The sequence below is a fragment of the Panthera leo genome, chromosome A2 (assembly GCF_018350215.1).
Source record: "Panthera leo isolate Ple1 chromosome A2, P.leo_Ple1_pat1.1, whole genome shotgun sequence".
Lineage (NCBI taxonomy): Eukaryota > Metazoa > Chordata > Mammalia > Carnivora > Felidae > Panthera > Panthera leo.
Genome location: NC_056680.1, coordinates 121814116 through 121835132, shown reverse-complemented (window position 1 = coordinate 121835132; position 21017 = coordinate 121814116). Strand labels below are relative to the sequence as shown.

The 21017-nt window shown below is 38.6% G+C and overlaps 1 protein-coding gene across 5 annotated transcripts in view; it reads left to right on the top strand.

Moving 5' to 3' along the window:
• Positions 1-21017, top strand: part of PDE1C (phosphodiesterase 1C) — a 291783-nt gene that overhangs the window by 176731 nt on the left and 94035 nt on the right. For all 5 annotated transcript variants that reach the window (XM_042921512.1, XM_042921530.1, XM_042921520.1 and 2 more), the window contains 5 exons: positions 6485-6598; positions 8469-8651; positions 9641-9707; positions 15266-15382; positions 17560-17700. In XM_042921512.1, coding sequence (XP_042777446.1) covers positions 6485-6598; positions 8469-8651; positions 9641-9707; positions 15266-15382; positions 17560-17700 — 622 coding nt within the window. The remainder of the gene's footprint in view (positions 1-6484; positions 6599-8468; positions 8652-9640; positions 9708-15265; positions 15383-17559; positions 17701-21017) is intronic.

The following is a 21017-nucleotide window of genomic DNA, read 5'->3' as shown; positions in this document are numbered from 1 at the left end:
TTTATCTCTTCATATACCCCTAAGTTCCAGCTACCTATGGGAATTTCCTGAATGGATCACAGTCTTCTGGCTGCTCCCTTAGTCTAAAGTTTGCCAGTTTTTTGTTTTGTTTTGTTTTTTTTATCTCGCTTGCCTGGCTGCTGCCTATCTGGCCTCCAGTGGCTCTGATGTCACCTCCTCAAGTGAGTGCCTTGTTATTTGTACATTCCCCTCCTTTTTGCTTTCTTAGCACCTTTGTCACCTCAGGGATCATGCTTGCCATGCTTCATGGCAGGTGCCTATTAGCTGTCCATCTTCCCTAATTAAGGAAAAGTTCTGCATTTTCTCCTTTGGATTGTAAGAGCCTGTCACAATGCCTGCATACAGAAAGCACCCAGCAAATGCTGAATGAGTGTTACAAGTGCAGGCACCCTAATTAATTATAAAAACAAATCACCAGAAAAATACTCAGATGGCATTGGCAGATGACATTAAAACATAAATCTGAGGGTCACTTAGAGTATCCCATTTTAGGGCTGTTTTAGGAAGAATTGTTCTAATTTACTTTCTGTGGCATTTAGGTAAGTGGCAGGGGATGGGAGTGACATGGAGGAAACAGGTGTGTGAAAAGTACACAGAGATGTTTTTGCCTTACAAATACACGGATGTGATGAACTGAAACACTGAGTGTTTTATTCAAAAGAGTTTTTAGGACTCATGATTCCCTGGAACCTGCACGGGAAGTGTTTTAAAAGATCCAGTTCCCTTTTACATTCTTTCAAATTAAACAAAGCCTGTCTGAGATAACAGCCATCCTTGGCCCCAGTGGCATTTTTGTTGCTGCTTATCCATTCTCAAAGGGAATAACCTGGGGCAGAAAGGACCGATAATATGAAACCGTATTTCCTGGCTTTTTATTCCAGTTTATTTTTGCTTGGTAGGCTTTTCTGATTTCATTGTAGTAGTGTCTAAAGCTCAACGAATATATGTGCTTTCAAAGCATAGTATAGGAGGGTTTTTAGGACGTCACCTGGGTGGGGAGTAGTGCTTAGTCCATTGTAGGGCAATTTTCTGGGTTATGAAGTTGAGTCAAAAAGTTGTTTCCTAATAAAATCAACCCCATTGGTTCTAGAAAATTATCCATTCCAACAGCCTTTCAAATTCAAAAATATGGTGTTCGGCCTTTCCTCACTTAGTTCCTCTCTTCTGATGCTTATATGCGTTTCACATAACGGCATGGTCTCAAGGTAACTCAGCATCCAGGACTTGCTCTGGGCTTGAGGGCACGGGAAGCTAAGTAACACAGCATTTCATCATATGCCTTGTAGCTGGGAAGCCTGTGGAAAGCAGCTTCTGTAGAGAAGTGGAGGACTCGGGTAAAGATGCCGTGGTTCATCCACAATAAAATTATACCCTTCATAACAGAAAGGCATATTGCCAAAGTTTGAAAGCATAAGCTAGTCCTAAAATGGTGTTGCACTTCTATATTGGAACCATTATCTGGCAGCCATGGTGACAGAAATAAATGTAGTGCTGGAAACTATGAACATTCACGCAGAAGAGAAACTTTATTATTGGTATTGTTGTATATTTCCCTTTTCCCTCCCTCAGCTTTCTCCCTCTCTCCCTTCCTTTAGGTGCCTGGACCAAAATTTCTTATGAATAGTATTAAATAGCTAGTTATATAGAGTAGAGCTTACCTGGGATTGGTCCTTTGGGACCTTGGCTTTTAGGTGAAATGAATCCACATGGAAGAATACCCAGACAAATTTCACTAGGAAAACAAAGGAGGGCATCCGAGCCTTCCTCCTTTAGCTAGTCTTCTCCAAAGTTAACAAAAATACTTTATAAGTGGGTATGAGAGATCTTGGCTATTTTTAGACAACTCTTCTTAAGATGGATTCAAATCTAGGGATTTGGTGGCAGTGGTGAAAGAGCTAATTTGAAACTCTTCCATTCATGAAGCTACAGTTTCATGTGGTAGGTAGGGAAGGACAGGGCATCAGATTCCAAGAAGGATAAGGAGGAGAGGGTGTAGAGGGGGCCAGTGGAGAAACACCCACCTGAATGCTGTCTTAGAGCTCAACAATATTTGAAAATAAGGACATTTGGAATTTTCTAGGGTTTGTGTGGTGGCTGCATAAAGCATAAAGCTGGCAGCTATGTGGACAGAGACAGCTATGGTTTGTGTTTGATGGGTGCCAGTCCAAATAGGACCTGGGCGTCTAAAAAGTTGGTCACCATTTACTTCTTTTTTTCTAAAAAAAAAAGTTTATATAGTCTTTCTATTGTCGTGTTTTGTTTCTTTTAAATTTCTTTTCCTGTCTCAATATGTTTGCTTTTTATTACATTATGATTTCCACTCTCACCTTTGTTTCACAGATCCATGTTTTCTTGAATTTTATTGAACACAAAGCAGATGTTCCCTAAAACTTACTTCTGTTGCCATTAGTGAATTTTATTTTTGAAAGTGAGTCCTTGCTCTTCATTTTGAGTGCTGTATTCTCTTTCTTTAATGCTGAATCTTTTCATTGATAGGTTTTATATATATTATATATATAATATTATATATTATATAAGTATATATTATAAGTATATACATAAGTATATATATATAATATATAATATACAATAATGTGTATGTATGTATATATATATATATATATATATATATATATATATATATATATATATTTCTGTTTAGTTGTTCTTGAACAAAGAGAGGTGACTGTCAACTAGGTGCTCTCCATAAACACACTGAGTGTGTCCTAGGTTTCCTTTGTGTCCACCAGGGTGTAGGTAGAATCTTTTGCTCATCTTGTAAGCCAGGGAAATGGGAACTGATAAGAATTTTTAGTACTTCTTACGCACCCTAACGGTACTTTATTCTGTATTATTTCTTCTCTGGGTTTGTTGAAGTCACTCAGTTATGGGTTTGCTTCTGTTTACAACTTTGTCGTCTCAGACCTTCACAGCAGATACATAAATGTGGCTGTGCCCAATGTCTGACTGGCACGACTGGTGACTACATCAGGATGGAGCCCCACACCGTTGATTTTCGGCTACTTGTGGTACCAAGCCTGGGACTTTCCAGGGGAGATGATTTTCAGCACTCTAATCTGAACTGTGGAGTGGGATTCCAGGTGATGCTTTCCCTGGGAGCCCCACTCCTGTTCTGGCCTGTGGTCCTGGTGTGAGATCACAAGATGATACCCAACTCTTCTAGACTTGTATTGCCCCGATATTGTGCTTTCCTGGGAGTAGGGATCTTTAAGAATAGTGGATTTAAAGCAGTATTCCATATAATGTTCTTAATAATTTCAGTTGTTTTTGACGATTATAATTGCTTTTTGGTTCATAAAAGTGACATAGGAAGCCCTTCTACTAGGAACAGGAGCTTGTCTTGGGAGAAGACCTGTCAGTCATTTTTATATTTCCTTGGCCTTATATAATTAGGATTGTGTTTCATCTGCCATTTGTTAAAATCTTTGAAATTACTTGTGTATTTTGTAAAGACTGGCTTAGTTAAATCTAGGTCATGAATTCACAATCCATTTAATGGGAGAACCATGAATGTACTCCCACCCTTGAAAGATCACTGTCCTAGAGTATGCCTTCAAGTTTATTGTTTTTTTGTTTTGTTTTGTTTTTTTTGGAAAATCATATTAATGATGGATTTTTGAACTTATCCACACCTGAGAATATATTTGTAGGCAATTCTACTGTATATATATAGACATAGATCTCTTGAATTATACCACATTATTCTTTAAAAAATGGTATTACTTTTAAATTGCTCTCTGGTATTTGGCATGGTAGAATTCTATGGCCAGCTACATTTCTATTTACTTTGTAAGTCATATATTTTATTTTCTCAAACGTTTTCAAGTTCTTTTCTCTATTCCTTGAAATGAAAAATTACAACAGCAAATGTTGGATGTTTTTATTTATTTTTTCCTGGTTTTATCTGATCCCTTTTCATCCTCTTACAAAAGGCTTTCTTCAGTCTAGGAAAACTTGTTTGACTAAAGCTGCTTCTGTTTGTTTATTTCTTATGGAAGCCCTATTGCAGGTAGACAGAATCATCTGGTCCTTACTTCTATTAGTCTTACGTTTTGTCTAGCCTTTTTTTTTTTTTTTTTTTTTTTTTTTTTTACTTTTGGTTCATTCCTCTTAGGTTTTGAGATTTGACATGGGTCCTATTAGAGATTCATGTCAATTCCTGGTGGAATCTTTAAACCCCAAATGAAGGGAGAAAATTAAAAAAAATTTTTTTTTAAATTTACCCTCATTTGACTTTGTTGGTTGAGATTCCAGACATCTTGGGGGTAGTTGGGCCCCTGGAGGTGAGAGTCAAAATTAGAGGCAGACTTAGCCAGGAATGTGTTTTGCTAAAGAACTTCCATTCCTTATTTGGAATAGCTCTCAGGGCTCACAGCTACAACAATCTCCCCATTCTTTGGCAGGCTGGCTGTCCACTGTGTGTGAGTGACTGGTAAGCCCTCCATGCCAACTCCCTGTCCTGCTGCCCCTGAAATCCAGAACACTTCCTAGTGCTGCTAATGGGAGCCATAGGGTTGATCCTTACCTCTAAGCCCACAGAGGCCTCTGCTGGTTTCCTTTGCCTATTTTCCCATTACGTGCTGGAGATTCACAAGTCCAGTAGTGACCATCCTCAATCTAATTTCTTCTGTATTTTACATCACTGAAATTCCTGGGAATTTTCTTTTGTGTGGCTGAACTACTGTTTAAGGTTAATCCAGAACTTTTCCTCAGTATTTACAGGTGATCATTTTCATGTAGATCTGGAGGGGAGTAGTCTACACCTGGCCAAGAAGTGACCTATTATGTCTTATGATGGCAAATCTGAGGATATTTTGAAGTCAGGAACGTGGGCATAGCCTTGGGAAATGGAGACTTCATAATACTCTTAGGTATATTGCTAGAATGTTTCCTGTCTGGCTGCCTCTGATGATCAAGGTCACTGAATAACAGCAGCAATAATAGTAACAATTGCCTTCAGAAAAACAAAGAGGAAATGAGATGTTGGTCAAAGAATAGAGACTTTTAGTTATAAGATGAATAAGTTTTGGGGATCTAATGTGTTTTGGTGATTATAGCACCGTGATTATAGTTAGCAAGTATTAGTTTCAAGTATTGTATACTTGAAAGTTGCCAACAGAGTAAATCTTAAATGTCTTTGGCGCGCGCGCGCGCACACACACACACACACACACACACACACACACAAACAGGTTGTAAATATTTGAGATGATGAATGTGTTAACTAATCCTATTCTGGTAATCATTTTTGCAGTATATGCATGTGTCAAATCACTGTGTTGCACACCTTAAATTTATACAATGTGATGTGTTAGTTATATTAAAGCTAGAAAAAATCCACATGATTGATGTGAACATATTAATATCAATTTGATTCAATCTTTATATCAACTTAGAACATTTGGTGGTTGAATCTCCCTTTTTTTTTTTTTTTTTTTTTTTAGCTGACACTCAGAGAAGTTAAATAACTGGCCTGGTATAGCATAGCTAATATGTTGGGATATGGGGCTCAGACCCAAGGTTGTCCTCAAAGTTTCTGCTCTTTGCTTTACCTAGTGTCAAACAGCCCAAGGAGTTTGTTCAACCTCCATATCTCTGGTATTTACAGAGTTCTCAGTTACTGGACTTTGATCTTCTGCTGTCATTTTATTGCTCTCATATATGCTAACTCCTTCTCTGTGGGGATAATGTTGATATAAATAAGAGAGCATATTTTATCATTTCTTTTACATTGTCTGGAATACTTGACCAGCAGTGGGGAAGGTCTTGTCTTCATTACCTTGGTTTATCATCCAGCCTCTTCCCCCCCCCACCCCTCCACCCCCACCCCCCACCCCCCGCTTAGAGCTGGGGTATTAATCTGCAAGGAATTCCTCCTGTCCAGGAAAATAGTTTCTCTTCATGTATTCCTTATGTAGCCCTCTATGGGTATTTTGGTGGTCTGACTCTCCTTACCTATCCTGGAACACCTGTTGGCCATGAGGTTACCCATGCAGGCTCATGAAGCTGGTCACTGCTGAACAAACATAACATAGTCTTCAACACAGTGGAATCTCCAGTGGCATTTGGTGAATATTGGTGCTGCTCATGCTTTAATACGTCCAATTAGAACCAAAAAAATTGAAATCAGAGAAGCAGCAAAATCATTGGTAATTTAGGGAACTCTTAGATAAAAGATAGCTAGAAGTCTCGGGGGTGGTCAGTGCCTGGTGGATGAGAACATTTTTTGTTTTTGCTTCACATTGGCAAAAACGTATGTGTTTGTTTTATAACTTGCTCTTTTGAGAAATACTGGTCAACTCCATCACTAGATTTGTGTTTTCCTTTCAGGTATATTGGGATAAATAAAAATATTCAACGGCTGTAAAATGTGTCACTATAATTGTAAGATTGTTCTTTGTTTCCTCTATTCTAGTTTAGTCATGTCTTTTTTTCCCCCTAGGCTACGGTCTTTGGTCAAACAATTAGAAAGAGGAGAGGCTTCAGTGGTAGATCTTAAGAAGAATTTGGAATATGCAGCCACAGTACTTGAATCCGTGTACATTGATGAAACCAGGTAAGCTAGAAATGACAGAAGTTAGTGCACTGATGGGAAGTTTTCTGTCATGTGGTTTTCTGAAATGTCCCCCATGGCCTGTATGGGGTAGCAGTCAAATGACTGGTCATGGCACTTTAGTTTCCACAAAGGAATCAGGTAGATTTTCACCCTCACACATCCTCTGTACCTCCTCATCTAGAAAAGAAGCTACTTGAACTTCTCTCACATGGCCTTTATGACAATGAAGTGAGATAATGTAAGAGGAGAAGAAATGATTTTTAAAAATATGGTAAGATTTCTTATCAAGTGTAGAGTTCCACTGTAATTATTGCACATTGTCAGCCTCAGCCTAAAAATTATGTTCGTGTTTTAATTCACATCTGTCTCTAAGCGGAAACTCCTGAAGTGGTAGTGAAGCATTTATCCCCTTAAGCACCGAGAATTCCTCCTTCAATCTTACATGTTACTGATTTTCTTAATAGACTCATCCCACTTGAATTACCCAAAAGTATGAAAGCACTTCCAGTCACCAAATGCATTTGAAAATAGCAAAACGGCTTTTCTTTTGAAAAACGTTGACATGGTAAATATGAAAATGTTATCTTCTTTTTCCTAATTCAGACAGGCTCCTCTGTCAGTCTTACTTTCCTGTGCCAGATTCCAATCTGAAAGGATTTCCCCCTGATCTAAGAATTATGTATGTGGCTTAGTGTTTGGTGACATCCTTAGTTCCTAATTTAAGGAAATTTGATATTTTAGTTTTTCCCCAAATGTTTCATTTTCTCCCCTGCCCCCCAATTGATGTGTCTAAAGGGGGGGAAAAAGAACCTTTTTTAAAAAACCCTTTTTATGAACACCTGTTTATACTGCTTATTTTTAGCAGGGCTTATTAATATAAATATAAAATATAATTTTATTATAACTCATTACTATTTATGTTCTCTTCTGGTGGTCTGACCTATGAACAAGTTTGAAAAGTCAGGTAAGCACATCTGACTTACGTAACTGAGCTCAAATAAAGAACTGAATTATTTTGGAAATTTTTCTTGAATTTAGAATTTAAATTTCTATAATGTGCTATCAAACTAGAAAGCATATCAGTTGACATCATTTCAGATGTTTATTATTTCAGAGGACTGGGTTGATGTGATTTGGATAATATTTTACAAAGTAGTTCTTTTTCTCTTTTAAATTAAATTTTTAAAAAAATACTCATTTTATTTTAAACTTATTTTTATTAAAAATTTATTTATAATTGATGTATAACATTGGGTAACTTTCAGTTGTACAGTGGGTTGATTTATTATATGTTATATATTATAATATTACCGCCATAGTGTTAGCTAACACCTCTATCAGGTCACATAATCATCATTATTTTTTTGTGGTGGGAACAATTAAGATCTAGTCTCTTAGCAACTTCGGAGTTTGTGATACAGTATTATTGTCTATAGCAAAGTCTTTAAATATTCTTTTTTTAAACCCAAAATAATGCCACATGGTCCATCTCTAAAATAAACCTCCCTGTGATTGCATGTTTAAGTGGAGGATTTATATCCCATTCAAATTCCACAAACCTAGGAATACAGATACTGGGTGCTCCTTAGTGCAGTGGGTCTGAGACCTACAGCCTGAGATGGAGTATATTTGACTTCCTCTGAGTTCTGTGTTTCTTTGTCCAGTCTGGTAGACAGAACCATCCTGAAACATAAATGGTGAGGTTTTACAAGCCTTACTAAAAACATGCTGTATTTTTTGTGGCCATTTTTATCTGGTTTCGTTGTACCTATGTATGCAGGTGGGGTAGAAAGAAGGAGCAGCTGTTTTGAACAGAGAGCTCTAACTTCAGATTTAATCTCAGTGTCCTGGTTGTATTTCCTCCGTTCAGGCGACTCCTGGATACAGAGGATGAACTCAGTGACATTCAGTCAGATGCAGTGCCTTCTGAGGTCCGAGACTGGCTGGCCTCCACCTTCACGAGGCAGATGGGGATGATGCTCAGAAGGAGCGAGGAGAAACCACGGTTCAAGAGCATTGTCCATGCAGTGCAGGCCGGGATATTTGTGGAGAGGTAAAGATAGCTGTCGTTCAATGACCAAAGCAGCAAAAGGAACACCAGTTTCCAACAACTGAAAGCTTTTCTTTGATTTAATTTTGGTGTCTTTATAAACCAGAAAATTCTGGTGGAAACAGATAGTCTTGAATGAGGGATTGCCAAAACATATCTATTTAATCTCTGTAGCATCATTAGGACAAGCGTTTGCCTTTGCTCAGAATGCTTTCTGTTAACTAGAAAAGATCTGGTTTGAGTTTTTAAAAAGGCCATCATCTAATCCATCATCCTTTGACATATGTGGATAGTGCCTGCATTTGGAACAGGGCAAAGATGCCTTGAGGTTGTTGACCCACAGGGACCAGTTTGTTGAAAGGCTTTGAGTTCCCCATGACACTTTCCAATTTTGTTGGCCATTTTGCTCTTTAAGTTAAATTGCCCCCTTCCCCAGAAATAGATTGCAGTAATTGATTTCTTCTTCCTATAATCCTTACTGCACAAATCAATTTATTCTTCCTATGACCCTCATTACACAGTTACAGGTTTTAGAAATGCCACATTCAGTTCAGAGTTCACCTGGGACATTTTTCTTTTTGTTTCTGACAGTTCTAAAGAACAAGCTCTTCCAAATGGGTTGCCCATAGGAGTTCCTCATTCAGGTTAAAGTGCTACTTTGCATACTGTCTATGCTGTACTATAATTCACTTCTGGCAGAAGAAGTGACCCATTTTAATAATTGACTTTCCAATTTGGGGCACAGAGATTAATTTTTTTTTTGTTTCTTTCCAATGGTTCACATATTTGGGATTGCTTTAATTTCTCTTGAATTTAACTCTTTCTTAGGCGACTTGAATGACTATGAAAAAGGTTGTAAAACACCATTACGTTTCTTGGTTCACCCAACGACATGACTTCTCATTATTTGTCAGCACTTAGTATAAGTGTGTGTCCTGCTAATTCCTGTTTGTAAGATATGACATTGCATTTCTCCCCTCTGACTTTGCCAGAATGTACAGACGGACGTCAAACATGGTTGGACTGAGCTACCCACCAGCTGTTATTGAAGCATTAAAGGTAATACCAATGAAAAGATCTTACAGTGTACACGGTATCCTATAAAAAGTATAGTTACATTTGTTGTTAGAAAATGAGAGGCTTTCATGTGCAGGTTTCCCAGTCATTCTTGACTTCTTATTTTTCACTTATCTGTTCTTACAGTATCACAATCTTTTTGCCTTTGTCTTGCTAATTTTTTTCTTTCTTTCTGTTGTTTGTTTGTTTATTTATAAATGCTTATTTATTTATTTTGAGAGAGAGAGAGAGACAGGGGGAGAGAGAGAATGAGTAGGGTAGGGCCAGAGAGAGAAGGGGAGAGAAGAGAGAGAGAATCCCAAGTAGGCTCCATGCTCAGCAAGAGCCTGACACGGGGCTCAATCTCATGGTGGCGAGATCATGACCGTGAAATCATGACCTGAACTGAAATCAAGAGTCAGATATTTAACCAACTGAGCCACCCAGGCGCCCTGATAATTTTTTAAATCACACAGTGTGGGTTTCATATTTTTCTACATCACCATCAGAAGGATCTTTGCTGATCAAAGTGGTATCATTGTCTGATTATCTACTCTAAGCCCATTTTGTAGATGAAAAAACTGAGACTTAGTGAGATTTTTAAAAAGATACAGTTAATTACAGCCAGAGCTAAAGTTTGATACCAGAGTTCCAATCACATTGTAAGCTCTCAGTAACATTTTACTGCATGAATGTATGCCCCCAGAACCCATGTATCCTACTGTTTACCCAAGACTCCCACTGAGCCCAAAAGTTCCATGAGAAGTTACATAGACATTTGAGTCTAAGTGTGCTAAGTCCTGGAGAATTATTTTGTCAGGCAAGCTCTTGGAATTGTATAGAATATCTCTAAAAGCCTCAAAGCGGATGTATTCCTCTAGATATGCATCCGTTCAGGTCCACTGGTTTGAGGTTATCCTGGCTGTACTAAAGCGGGTCTGGCTTCTGGATTTGAAGGTGGGGCTGTGCTAAGGGCCAGATCACTTGGCTCCTTGAGATTGCATGATGTCTGTACATGGAATCATCCATTTGCTCAGGGACATCCTAGCATCATTACTATTGTTAAATGTATTGTTGTCTTTCTCTGAAACCTGAAACATGTATTACCTGAAGATATTTTTGGAAGATAACTTAAATTACCTATTTATGGAATCAGGGATGGGAGTGCTTAATTCAATGTCAAGAGTGAGCCTTTTGGGGCCATTTTGATTATATATTTCATAGTCTCTTTCTCTTGCTGCAAGAACATTCACTAATTGAATTTGTGAGACCCTATATTCAGATTCTCAGTTCTCCATTGTCTGTCTCTTAGCTCATCCTAAGAACAGGAAAGATACTCAAGAAGGTTACAGCAAGAAGACACGTTTCCTGTCACTCCTTTTCAATCCCCCCACCAGTGCCCAATACATTGGTGAAATTCGTAGCGACATTTCTCATTTAATCAGTGAAATCGCTTCACGAGATCTGATGTTTCATAACACCCATTATGAAGCTGCATTGATTTTCTTAACTGAACCTGAAACATTCAATGAAAGCTTAGGGACATTAAAAGAAGCCTTTATCTTATAATTTCTTCTTTTATTGTGAACATCAACACAGGTGGTTATACCTGTGCTAAGAAATTTATGAAAATATTTCTTCTAAATTGGAGCATCTTTTCTATGCAAAATAACTGAAGAAAATGTGGAGCAACCTGGGATATCCATGAATTGTTATTTTTTAGCTTAGGGAAAAGTAATTCTCAGATGAGCACATGTTGTCTTTCTGAGGGGAAAGGAACCTAGATGATACAGCCCAAGAATAAGTACTAACTCTCCAAATTACTACCCTTCTCCACAAGTATTGCTGATAATGTGCATAAGGCTAAAGCTTCCCTTTGTCTTGATCCTGTCTGCTGTTTACTGGGGAAGTTCAAGATCTTTTTACAATGTAATATTTCTACCCCACCCCCCACCCCCACAAGACTTTGGTTTTAATCTGCAGTGGATTGAAGGTGAGTTGGCAAGATCACACAGATATTCTTTTTTTTTTTCTTTCCTTTTTTTTTTTTGTTTTGTTTTAGGTGGTGCCTGTTAGGAAAGGTTATTTCTACTTCATTGCCAGCAGTTTATATGGAACCACTATTGTTTCCTTCTATTATAGAAAATTTCCTGAAAGACTTATAAAATACAATTCAGTAAAATAACCATCATGCCACTGTCATGTTAACCTTTGTGATTAATGTAAGAACATGGCATAAAATCACACTTAAATAAGAGAATAATTAACCACCACCAATCTCTAAATTTGAAATTTTTGTTCTTTTAATTTTTTCTATCCAATATATGCTAGCTTCTCATTTGGGGAGTTTTCTCTCTAATCTTTTGAGGTGGGGTTACTGAAATTATAGAAGTGTTGTTATTGTTTAGAAGGCAGCTGTTGTGTAACTTAGAAAGAGACACCCTGGGCAGACTCCAGGTTTAAAGTGGGAGGAAATGAGGAGTTTCAGGCTATGTTAGACTGATAGGAAGTTCATGAAATTTTTCTTCAGGAATGGGCCTTGGGCCAAGTTTGGTAAGACAGGAAGAATGGCTTAAGACAGTTAAAGTAGGTGCTTGTTAAAAATGGAGACTCCACGTCCTGTGGCAGGATTCTGCAAATCCCTCACCCAAGAATCAGCATTTTTTCCTGAGCACCTTGGGTGGTTCTGAAGAACATTAAATTTGGAGAATCACAACTACGGCCCTTTTAAAAATGAGTGGCAGACTCTGGAAAACAGTGTGGAGGTTCCTCAAAAAATTAAAAATAGATCTACCCTATGACCCAGCAATAGCACTGCTAGGAATTTACCCAAGGGATACAGGAGTGCTGATGCATAGGGGCACTTGTACCCCAATGTTTATAGCAGTACTTTCAACAATAGCCAAATTATGGAAAGAACCTAAATCTCCATCAACTGACAAATGGATAAAGAAGTTGTGGTTTATATACACAATGGAATACTACTAGGCAATGAGAAAGAATGAAATATGGCCTTTTGTAGCAATGTGGATGGAACTGGAGAGTGTTATGCTAAGTGAAATAAGTCATACAGAGAAAGACAGATACCATATGTTTTCACTCTTATGTGGATCCTGAGAAACTTAGAAGACCATGGGGGAGGGGAAGGGGGAAAAAAAGGAGGGGGAGGGAGGCAAGCCATAAGAGACTCTTAAAAACTGAGAATAAACTGAGGGTTGATGAGGAGTGTGAGGGAGGGGAAAGTGGGTGATGGGCGTTGAGGAGGTCACCTGTTGGGAGGCGCACTGGGTGTTGTATGGAAACCAACTTGACAATAAATTTCATATTAAAAAAATAATAAACATATTCTTTATTTAAAAAAATAAATAAAAATGAGTGGCAGGAGAGAACATCCATCTCACTATTCACACTCTTCCTCCTGTTTCTCTAACTCCTAATATTCAGAATAAATAATGACTTCTTACTGTGATGATTTCTCAATTTTCAGTGACAGCCTTTCTCTTTTCTATTCATTTGAGAGAATAGGATTAAAAAATCACAAAATGTTTTCCCACCTACTGAGTTGTCTGTGGACTTTTCCTTAGGACTAATGGTCAGACGATGGATGGCATGACAATGGCAATTATGGTAGCTAAGGTGAAGCTTTAGGTCTTGGGTTATCTTAAATGGCCCCACTGTCTATGGCCTGGGCCCTGTTGGGCATTTGGGGCATGAGACCTCAGTCACAGCATATATTCACTGAGTTTACAATGCCATCTGTTGGCAGTGATATCATTGGGACTGTTACCTGGATCTGCCACCAAATGGCATTAGCCAATTCCTCTCGTCTTTCAGAGGTTGCCATCTGCAAAAGTGGGGAAAGTAACACCTATTTCTAGAGTTGTGAGGGCTAGCAAATGTACATTAACACTTCTCTCACTGAGCCTGGCACAGAAAATATGCTCAATACTTAGAGCTATTTCTTTAGTTGTTATAATGGAGGAGAAATTATAGAAGGCTGAGGTGAGGTTACCAGTAAGTGTCAGTTGAAACAATCCACTGAAACCCTTTTGGAAAAGTTTTGTTTTCCCTATATATGATTTAGTTTTCCTGTGCCCTGGCATCCAAGAGAGAGACTCTAGTGGCCTTAGGATGATCTTTGGTGGTTGGGATGTTTGAGACGGGACAGGATTGGAATAGCTGGCTGATGTTGGAATGCACTGAGGGCTGAGGTGAGAGCCACTTAGGCTAACAGTTCCAGACCACCAGAGTCTCTTCCAGGGAAGCATCTGACACTTTACCTTGACTCAGCATGGTCTCACATGGGTCCTTATTGGCATGCTTATGGCAGGACACTGTCTTTACTGAAAGTTAACCCCCCCCCTTTTAAGTTTATTTATTTATTTATTTATGAGAGAGAGAGAGAGAGAGAGAGAGAGAGAAAGAGAGAATGCACAAGTGGGGAAGGGGCAGAGAGAAAAAGGGAAGGAGAATCCCAAGCAGGCTCTGTACCACCAGAGATCTGTACCACCACGAGATCATGACCTGAGCCAAGGTTGGAAGCTTAACTAACTGAGCCACCCAGGCACCCCTGAAAGTGAAACTCTTGACACAAGAAACCAAATAACTGTTGCTTTAACTATTGCTTAAACACACTTTTGTTTACTACATCCACAAGTGGCTGACTATAAGTCAAAGACACATCAGACAAGTTTACATATATCTTGGAGTCTATATCTTTATAGACACATAAGCCTTTGAACTTCAAGAATGGTGTGCGAGGAGCGCCTTCAGCTTAGGTCTTAGTTTTACTTTTTTTAGTAAAGTGACTTACAGATTTGAGGGCTAGGTTCTCAGATCAGTGACTCCAAAAGTGGTAGCATTTTTCTGTTTTGTGAAATGAAATCTTTCTCCACGGCTTTAGCTCAGCGGTTTGAACTGAAGTGACATATTACTTGTATTCTGTATCAGGCATTTTTCTGAAGATTTTAAGTGGGTTAATGTTTTCAACTGTGGACTAAGGAAGTCCATAGGTAATAGTAAGGGACTGGGGAGAAGTTTGGAGGAGGGAAGCACCCTAGGTTGTTGTGAAGTGAATAAAAATGGGAAGTTCAGCGGTGCAGTGGACAGGCTTAATGGAAAGAGCTTGAGCTGAAGCATCTGTTGACTGTGTTTGTGTCCTCGCCCCCACTTGTGTCTATAACACTTCATTTGTGGTGCGTCTGAGGGAAATGCACTTCTCAGTTTTCTCATCTGTAAGATGTGACCAATACTGCCTACCACTTAGGGTTGTTTTCAGGACAAATCATGTATTTATCACACATCACAATGCCTAGCATGTGGTAGGCACTCCATAAATTAGAGCTGTTGTTACAAATAGTAAGACTACTTAAAATTATTTTATCAGTACATGCTACTTATGTGTGCCAAATTGGAAAAAGTTTGAGGGCAGAAAGGGTGTTAGAGTTTTGGGCTGTGAAAATCCTGGGTGAGGGTTATGGGGTAACTCCCAAGTGGGGAGACTGGTAGCTGTGCAAGTGGCTATGGACTAAGGCATTCTTTCTCCCTGCCCTGCCATACAGGATGTGGACAAGTGGTCCTTTGATGTCTTTTCCCTCAATGAGGCCAGCGGGGATCATGCACTGAAATTCATTTTCTATGAATTACTCACACGCTATGATCTGATCAGCCGTTTCAAGGTCAGTGCCTACTTTTATTTATTTATTTAATTTATTTTAATTTATTTTAATGTTTATTTATTCTTGAGAGAGAGAGAGACAGAGCTTGAGCAGGGGAAGGGCAGAGAGAGAGGGAGACACAGACTCTGAAGCAGGCTCTAGGCTCTGAGGTGTCAGCACAGAGCCTGACGTGGGGCTCAAACTCACAGGCTGTGAGATCATGACCTGAGCTGAAGTCGGACGCCCAACCAACTGAGGGGCCACTCGGGAGCCCCACTGCCTACTTTTAAAATATGCATGCATTGTCCACCCTTGCATGACTTTTGGGCTAAGACCAAGAGGATCCTTTTAATATGGACTAAAAACTGCTGTGGGTGACTTGGGAAGCATCATCCAGACAGCCGCTTCCCTGAATTCTGCAGTGGGAACTTTTCCTTAAGCCCTTGTCCAGTGGGGCTCACGGCAGGCAAGAGGCTGGAGCCACACAGTTTGATCATAGTCTTCCTAGAAGTACAACCGGAAGTGTGGACTAGCAGAACTCCCCTACAACTCGGCCTGCGGGTCTCATTTCAGCCTGATTTCATGTATTGTCAAGCACTCCTGGCATGGAGACAGTAATGGAGACAGAGTGTGCATCTGCTGTCTCTGCAAACTTCTTTCCCCACCACTTGGCTCAGATTCAGACAAATGCTCTCACTTATCATCTGTGACAGATCATCGGTATTTCCCAGCCATTCATGCTTCAAATTAATTCTTCAACTTTAAGTAAAGAGCATGAATTGTTTTCAGTGTTCAAACCCCTCTGCTTTCTAATACCACAGACTCTAGAGGTGGGGCCAGGTTCCTCAGGAAATCTGTGCATTTGTCCAGTGACCTTTATTGTACCATGTTCCTTGCACTTCTCTCATCATATGGATGAACCTCTGGAAATCGCAGGGTTTTTGTTTTTTGTTTTTTGTTTTTTTAATATAATGCCTTGATTTCTCTAGACAGCGCAGTTCTTTATCACTTTCCTAACACAGGTGGAGGTGTATTTCTTACATAGCCATAAATGCAGTGGTCCTCAATTACTTTTGTATCAAAAATCTGCTTGAAAACCTGGTGGATACTCAGTTCTTGTGCACATATGCACATCTTGTAACCTAACACTTCAGTGACTCATGGATCTCTCATGAACAGTCCAAAGAACCTAGGTTTATTGAATCTTCATCTTAAAAATGATAATGACTTAGTCTCTGGCATATGAGAGGCAACGTTTACATTTTTAAAAACCCACAAATGGTAAATATTGAAGGATGTGCCCAAGGAAGAACATGTAATGGATGCTCACAAAGCGTAATAGTAAAGCATTTTCCTTTTTTTTTTTTTCCTTTCTAACGTGATGGTTAGTCTCCTGGAATACTGGAATACACACTCTCTCTTTTTTCCCCAGTGTTATATTTGATAATTTACTCTAAACCAAGGAATTTATCCAGAACAGAAATACAGTGAATGTTTTCAGGGGCCCCTTTTTTTGGTAGAAGTATTTTGCACTAGTCTTTATTTTCTGCCACAAACACAAAAAGCACGTATGTATATTATACATATTTGAGACAGAAAAAGAATTAGGCTAATTGGAAATGTTAATCCAAATTGCAATGCAACAATAATAAATTGCCAAGTAATAGAACATATTTTGTTGTGTTTTTTCCATGTGTCCAGGGCATACAATCACTCCTTCTAAAGGGCACAGTTTTCAGGAGGTGGCAGCCTAAGTTTATTTTGCAATGATTTTACAACTTGAGATCTCTATGTACTTTATGTTTCCCCCCCCAAATAAATGATATATGCTACACAGCTTGTATTCATTTATTTCTCAAGAAATAAAAGACTTGACCCTTTGCTTGAGATATAAATGAACACCTACCTTTCTGCCCTAAATGTCTTTGAGATAATCCTGTTTCGTTCCCCCTGGAGCTAGAAACTGAGCACAAAAAGCAATTTGCAGGGCAGACTGTTCTTAAACCAGGGACTTCCCGGGAGATTTTTCAAATCAGCTGATAATTTGTTCAGTGATTTTTACTAATTTTGAAAAGTTCACGTTTCTTCACGTGGTATGTTATGCCTCCAGAAAGAGGCAGCTGGAGTGCCTTAGATTTCTGCTGCCTCACTTCAGGCTACCAAATCACTAGCTAATCCACCTTCCTGCTCTCTTTCAGATCCCCATTTCTGCTCTTGTCTCATTTGTGGAGGCCCTGGAAGTAGGATACAGCAAGCATAAAAATCCTTACCACAATTTAATGCATGCTGCTGACGTTACACAGACTGTGCATTACCTCCTTTATAAGACAGGAGTAGCGGTAAGTACGGACAGGAATTCTTAGATGACACGAAAAAATGTGATGATGATTTTTTTTTTATTGGAGGCACAAGAAGTGCACTGGTGCGTGGACTTCCTGCTCCCCCAAAATTGCCTAACCAGTCACTGAAGGTCTTGGGGTTCTTCATTGCCTCTGATATTTTCTCCATCCTGGACTTGATGAAATGAATATGAGATAGTGACTTGCATCTTTAGTAGGCTATGGCCAAATTAAATACAATTTCTAGAACGAAATCTGTATTTCCAGATATGGAGAGTAGTACTATTAACCTCTTGCTATGGCCAATGACAGTGCTATCCATGTATACTGGAATTGTACCAATGTGCCTGGCACCCACATAACACACGGTTAGCTTTTGGTTTAAACCACTAGACCTTTTTCACAAGGACTATGGTTATTCTCATCCTATTTGTGTGTGTTTGATTTGTTTGGCCTAAGGGTCAATGTTACTTCTAACCATGTGAAACTTTTCTTGCTCGTTTTGGCCCAACATTTCAACTCTTTAGATGTTTTTGAATCTCTGTTCTATAATCCATTGTATGAACTGACCTGTTTAACTTGCTTATCTATGCCTTTTCCCATTTTGCTTTGATGGGAGCCATTAATTTGACAAGATATAGCTATTAGTGACAAACAGCTAGTTCTCTATGTTGGTTCTCTTGTGACTTTTTCCTTTGAAATCTTCTTCAGAGTTGACATCAAGGTAGACATTCTTCAGCTATGGTTATTAATTAGCCCATAAACTCAACACATTTGTTATTTTTTCCTCTGGGGCATGTTGAAAGACTTGGTCTAATGTCTCACTGAATTAAAAATGGAACACAGTGGGAAGAGTGTGGGCTTTGAAGCAAGATATAGTGGGACATAAATCCTTGAGTAATTACTTATTAGATTTTTGTGACCTATGATAAATTGCATAAATCTCTGAGTCAAGATTTCCTCATTCTTAAAATGGTGAAAAAATATTCCATCTTGTAGAAATACTGTGATGGTTAGGAATAAACTATGAAAAAGATGAAGTGCTCTATCTGCGTCATAAAGGAAGCTCAACAGTTAGGAATTGTTGTTAGTAAAACTTTGCTGGACTGCCCCCAAAAACCTCGTATCAATGTTCAGTTCTTTTTTGTTGTAAAACAGATTTTTTAAAAAAACTTTAATATTTATTTATTTATTTATTTATTTATTGAAATTAAAAAAAATGTTTATTTATTTTTGAGAGACAGAGCATGAATGGGAGAGGGGCAGAGAGAGAGTGAGACATAGAATCCGAAGCAGGCTCCAGGCTCTGAGCCATCAGTACAGAGCCTGATGCAGGGCTCAAACCCACAAACCATGAGTTCATGACCTGAGCCACAGTCGGACGCTCAACCAACTGAGCCACCCAGTTGCCCCACGTTTATTTATTTTTTGAGAGAGACAGAGCACGAGTTGGGGAGGAGCAGAGAGAGAGGGAGACACAGAGTCCGAAGCAGGCTCTGAGCTGTCAGCACAGAGCCCAATGTGGGGCTCGAACCCATGGACCTGACTGCGAGATCATAACCTGAGCTGAAGTTGTATACTTAACTGACTGAACCACCCATGCATAAAGGGGACCTGTTTAATGTGATAAAAGATTTTTGCCAGAAACATAGATCAGGCTTAGTTAATGGTGGTTCCATGAAGGCATGGAACAAAACAGGGATGCCCGCATTAATGTTGCCATTGAGCATTTTTCTGGAGGTCTCAGCCAATGCAGTATCGTATCTAAAAAAGTTGAAGAAGTATCGTGTGAAAATAATTTTACCATCTCATGTAAAAAATCGAGAAAATCAACCAAAAATTATTACATCAAATGAAAGTCCTCAATAAGATCTAGATAAAGTAGCTATCCTCTTGACTGGAAATTAACAAGTGTAAGAAAAACACACATTCCTGAGAATTTTTTTAAAAAAATCAATAAATTGCTAATGAATAACTTTAAAAGTGATAAAAAGGAAACTGTAAAACTAAAGGGCAGAGAAACAACGTTTAAATAAAAAAAGAAATACATTATATTTTTTAATGTAAATCTTCAGTGTTATATAGATGTCAGTTTTCCTCAAACTAATCTATAAATTCAAAGCAATATCAATGAAAAGTAATGAAACATGATAAACTGAGTCTGAAATATATGTAAAATAGGTATTTCACAACTGTGGAAAAAACAGTTTTGAAAAAAATGTATGTGATGTGGTAGTTCTTATTCTACTAGGTATTAAAATAGATGCTGAAACTATAGTAATAAAAGTAAAGTAATATAATAAAGTAAAGTATAGTACTTTAGTAAAGTAAAGTATAGTAATAAAAATAAAGACAGGGTGGTCAGGGCACCTGGGTGACTGAGTTAAGTGTCCAACTCTTGATTTTGGCTCAGGTCATGATCTCACTGTTTGTGAGATGGAGCTCCATGCTGACAGCATGGAGCCTGTTTGAGATTCTCTCTCTCTCTCTCTCTCTCTCTCTCTCTCTGCCCCTCTCCTCCTCTCTCTCTCTCAAAAATAAAATAAATAAAATAAAGTAAAATAAAATAAAACAAAATAAAGACAGGATGGTATTTGTGTAAAAATAGACAAATAGATGAATGAAATTGAGTAAAGTTTCAAAACAAAACCCAAATTTATTTATTGAGCACTTATTATGTACTAGGTACATTTTTACAGGATGAGGATACATTGCTGCTCTTACAGAACTTCTGTTCTAGTGGGAGGTTATAAATAGAAGACCAATGAAAAAATAAAGAATATATCGTAGTGTTCTGTAAAGAATTAAAATAGGGCACCCACACAGACAAAACTGGGAATTTCATTAGACAGTTAGGAAAGGCCTCTCTCTGGAGGTAATATTTAATCTGAGATGGTCATGAGTTTTGGCTTGAGCCATGCCAAGGACTGAAGAAGAGTATGCTGGTAGAGTTAAGGTGGAACTAGCACATATCCCGTCATGAGAGAACAGCTTTGCAGCATTCAAGGAGCAGAATATAAAAGTACATGAGGGGAACAGTGGTACAAGACAAGTTTGGAGAAGGTAGGAATCAAACCAAGTTTGGCTTTATAGGCCTGAGTAACGAGTTTAAGTATAGTTTCTAGGTGCAGAGTGAGGCCTCTAAAGGATTTCAGACCGGGGAGTGATGTGCTCTGATAAAGATTAGAAAAGTGTAACTGTGGAGGATAGATTTTGAGGCAGCCTGGTGGAAGAGGTACTGTAGAAGTCTACCAGAGAGATAATGGTAGTTTGAACACGGAAGGACAATCCTGGGATACAGAGACAAAAACATCTGT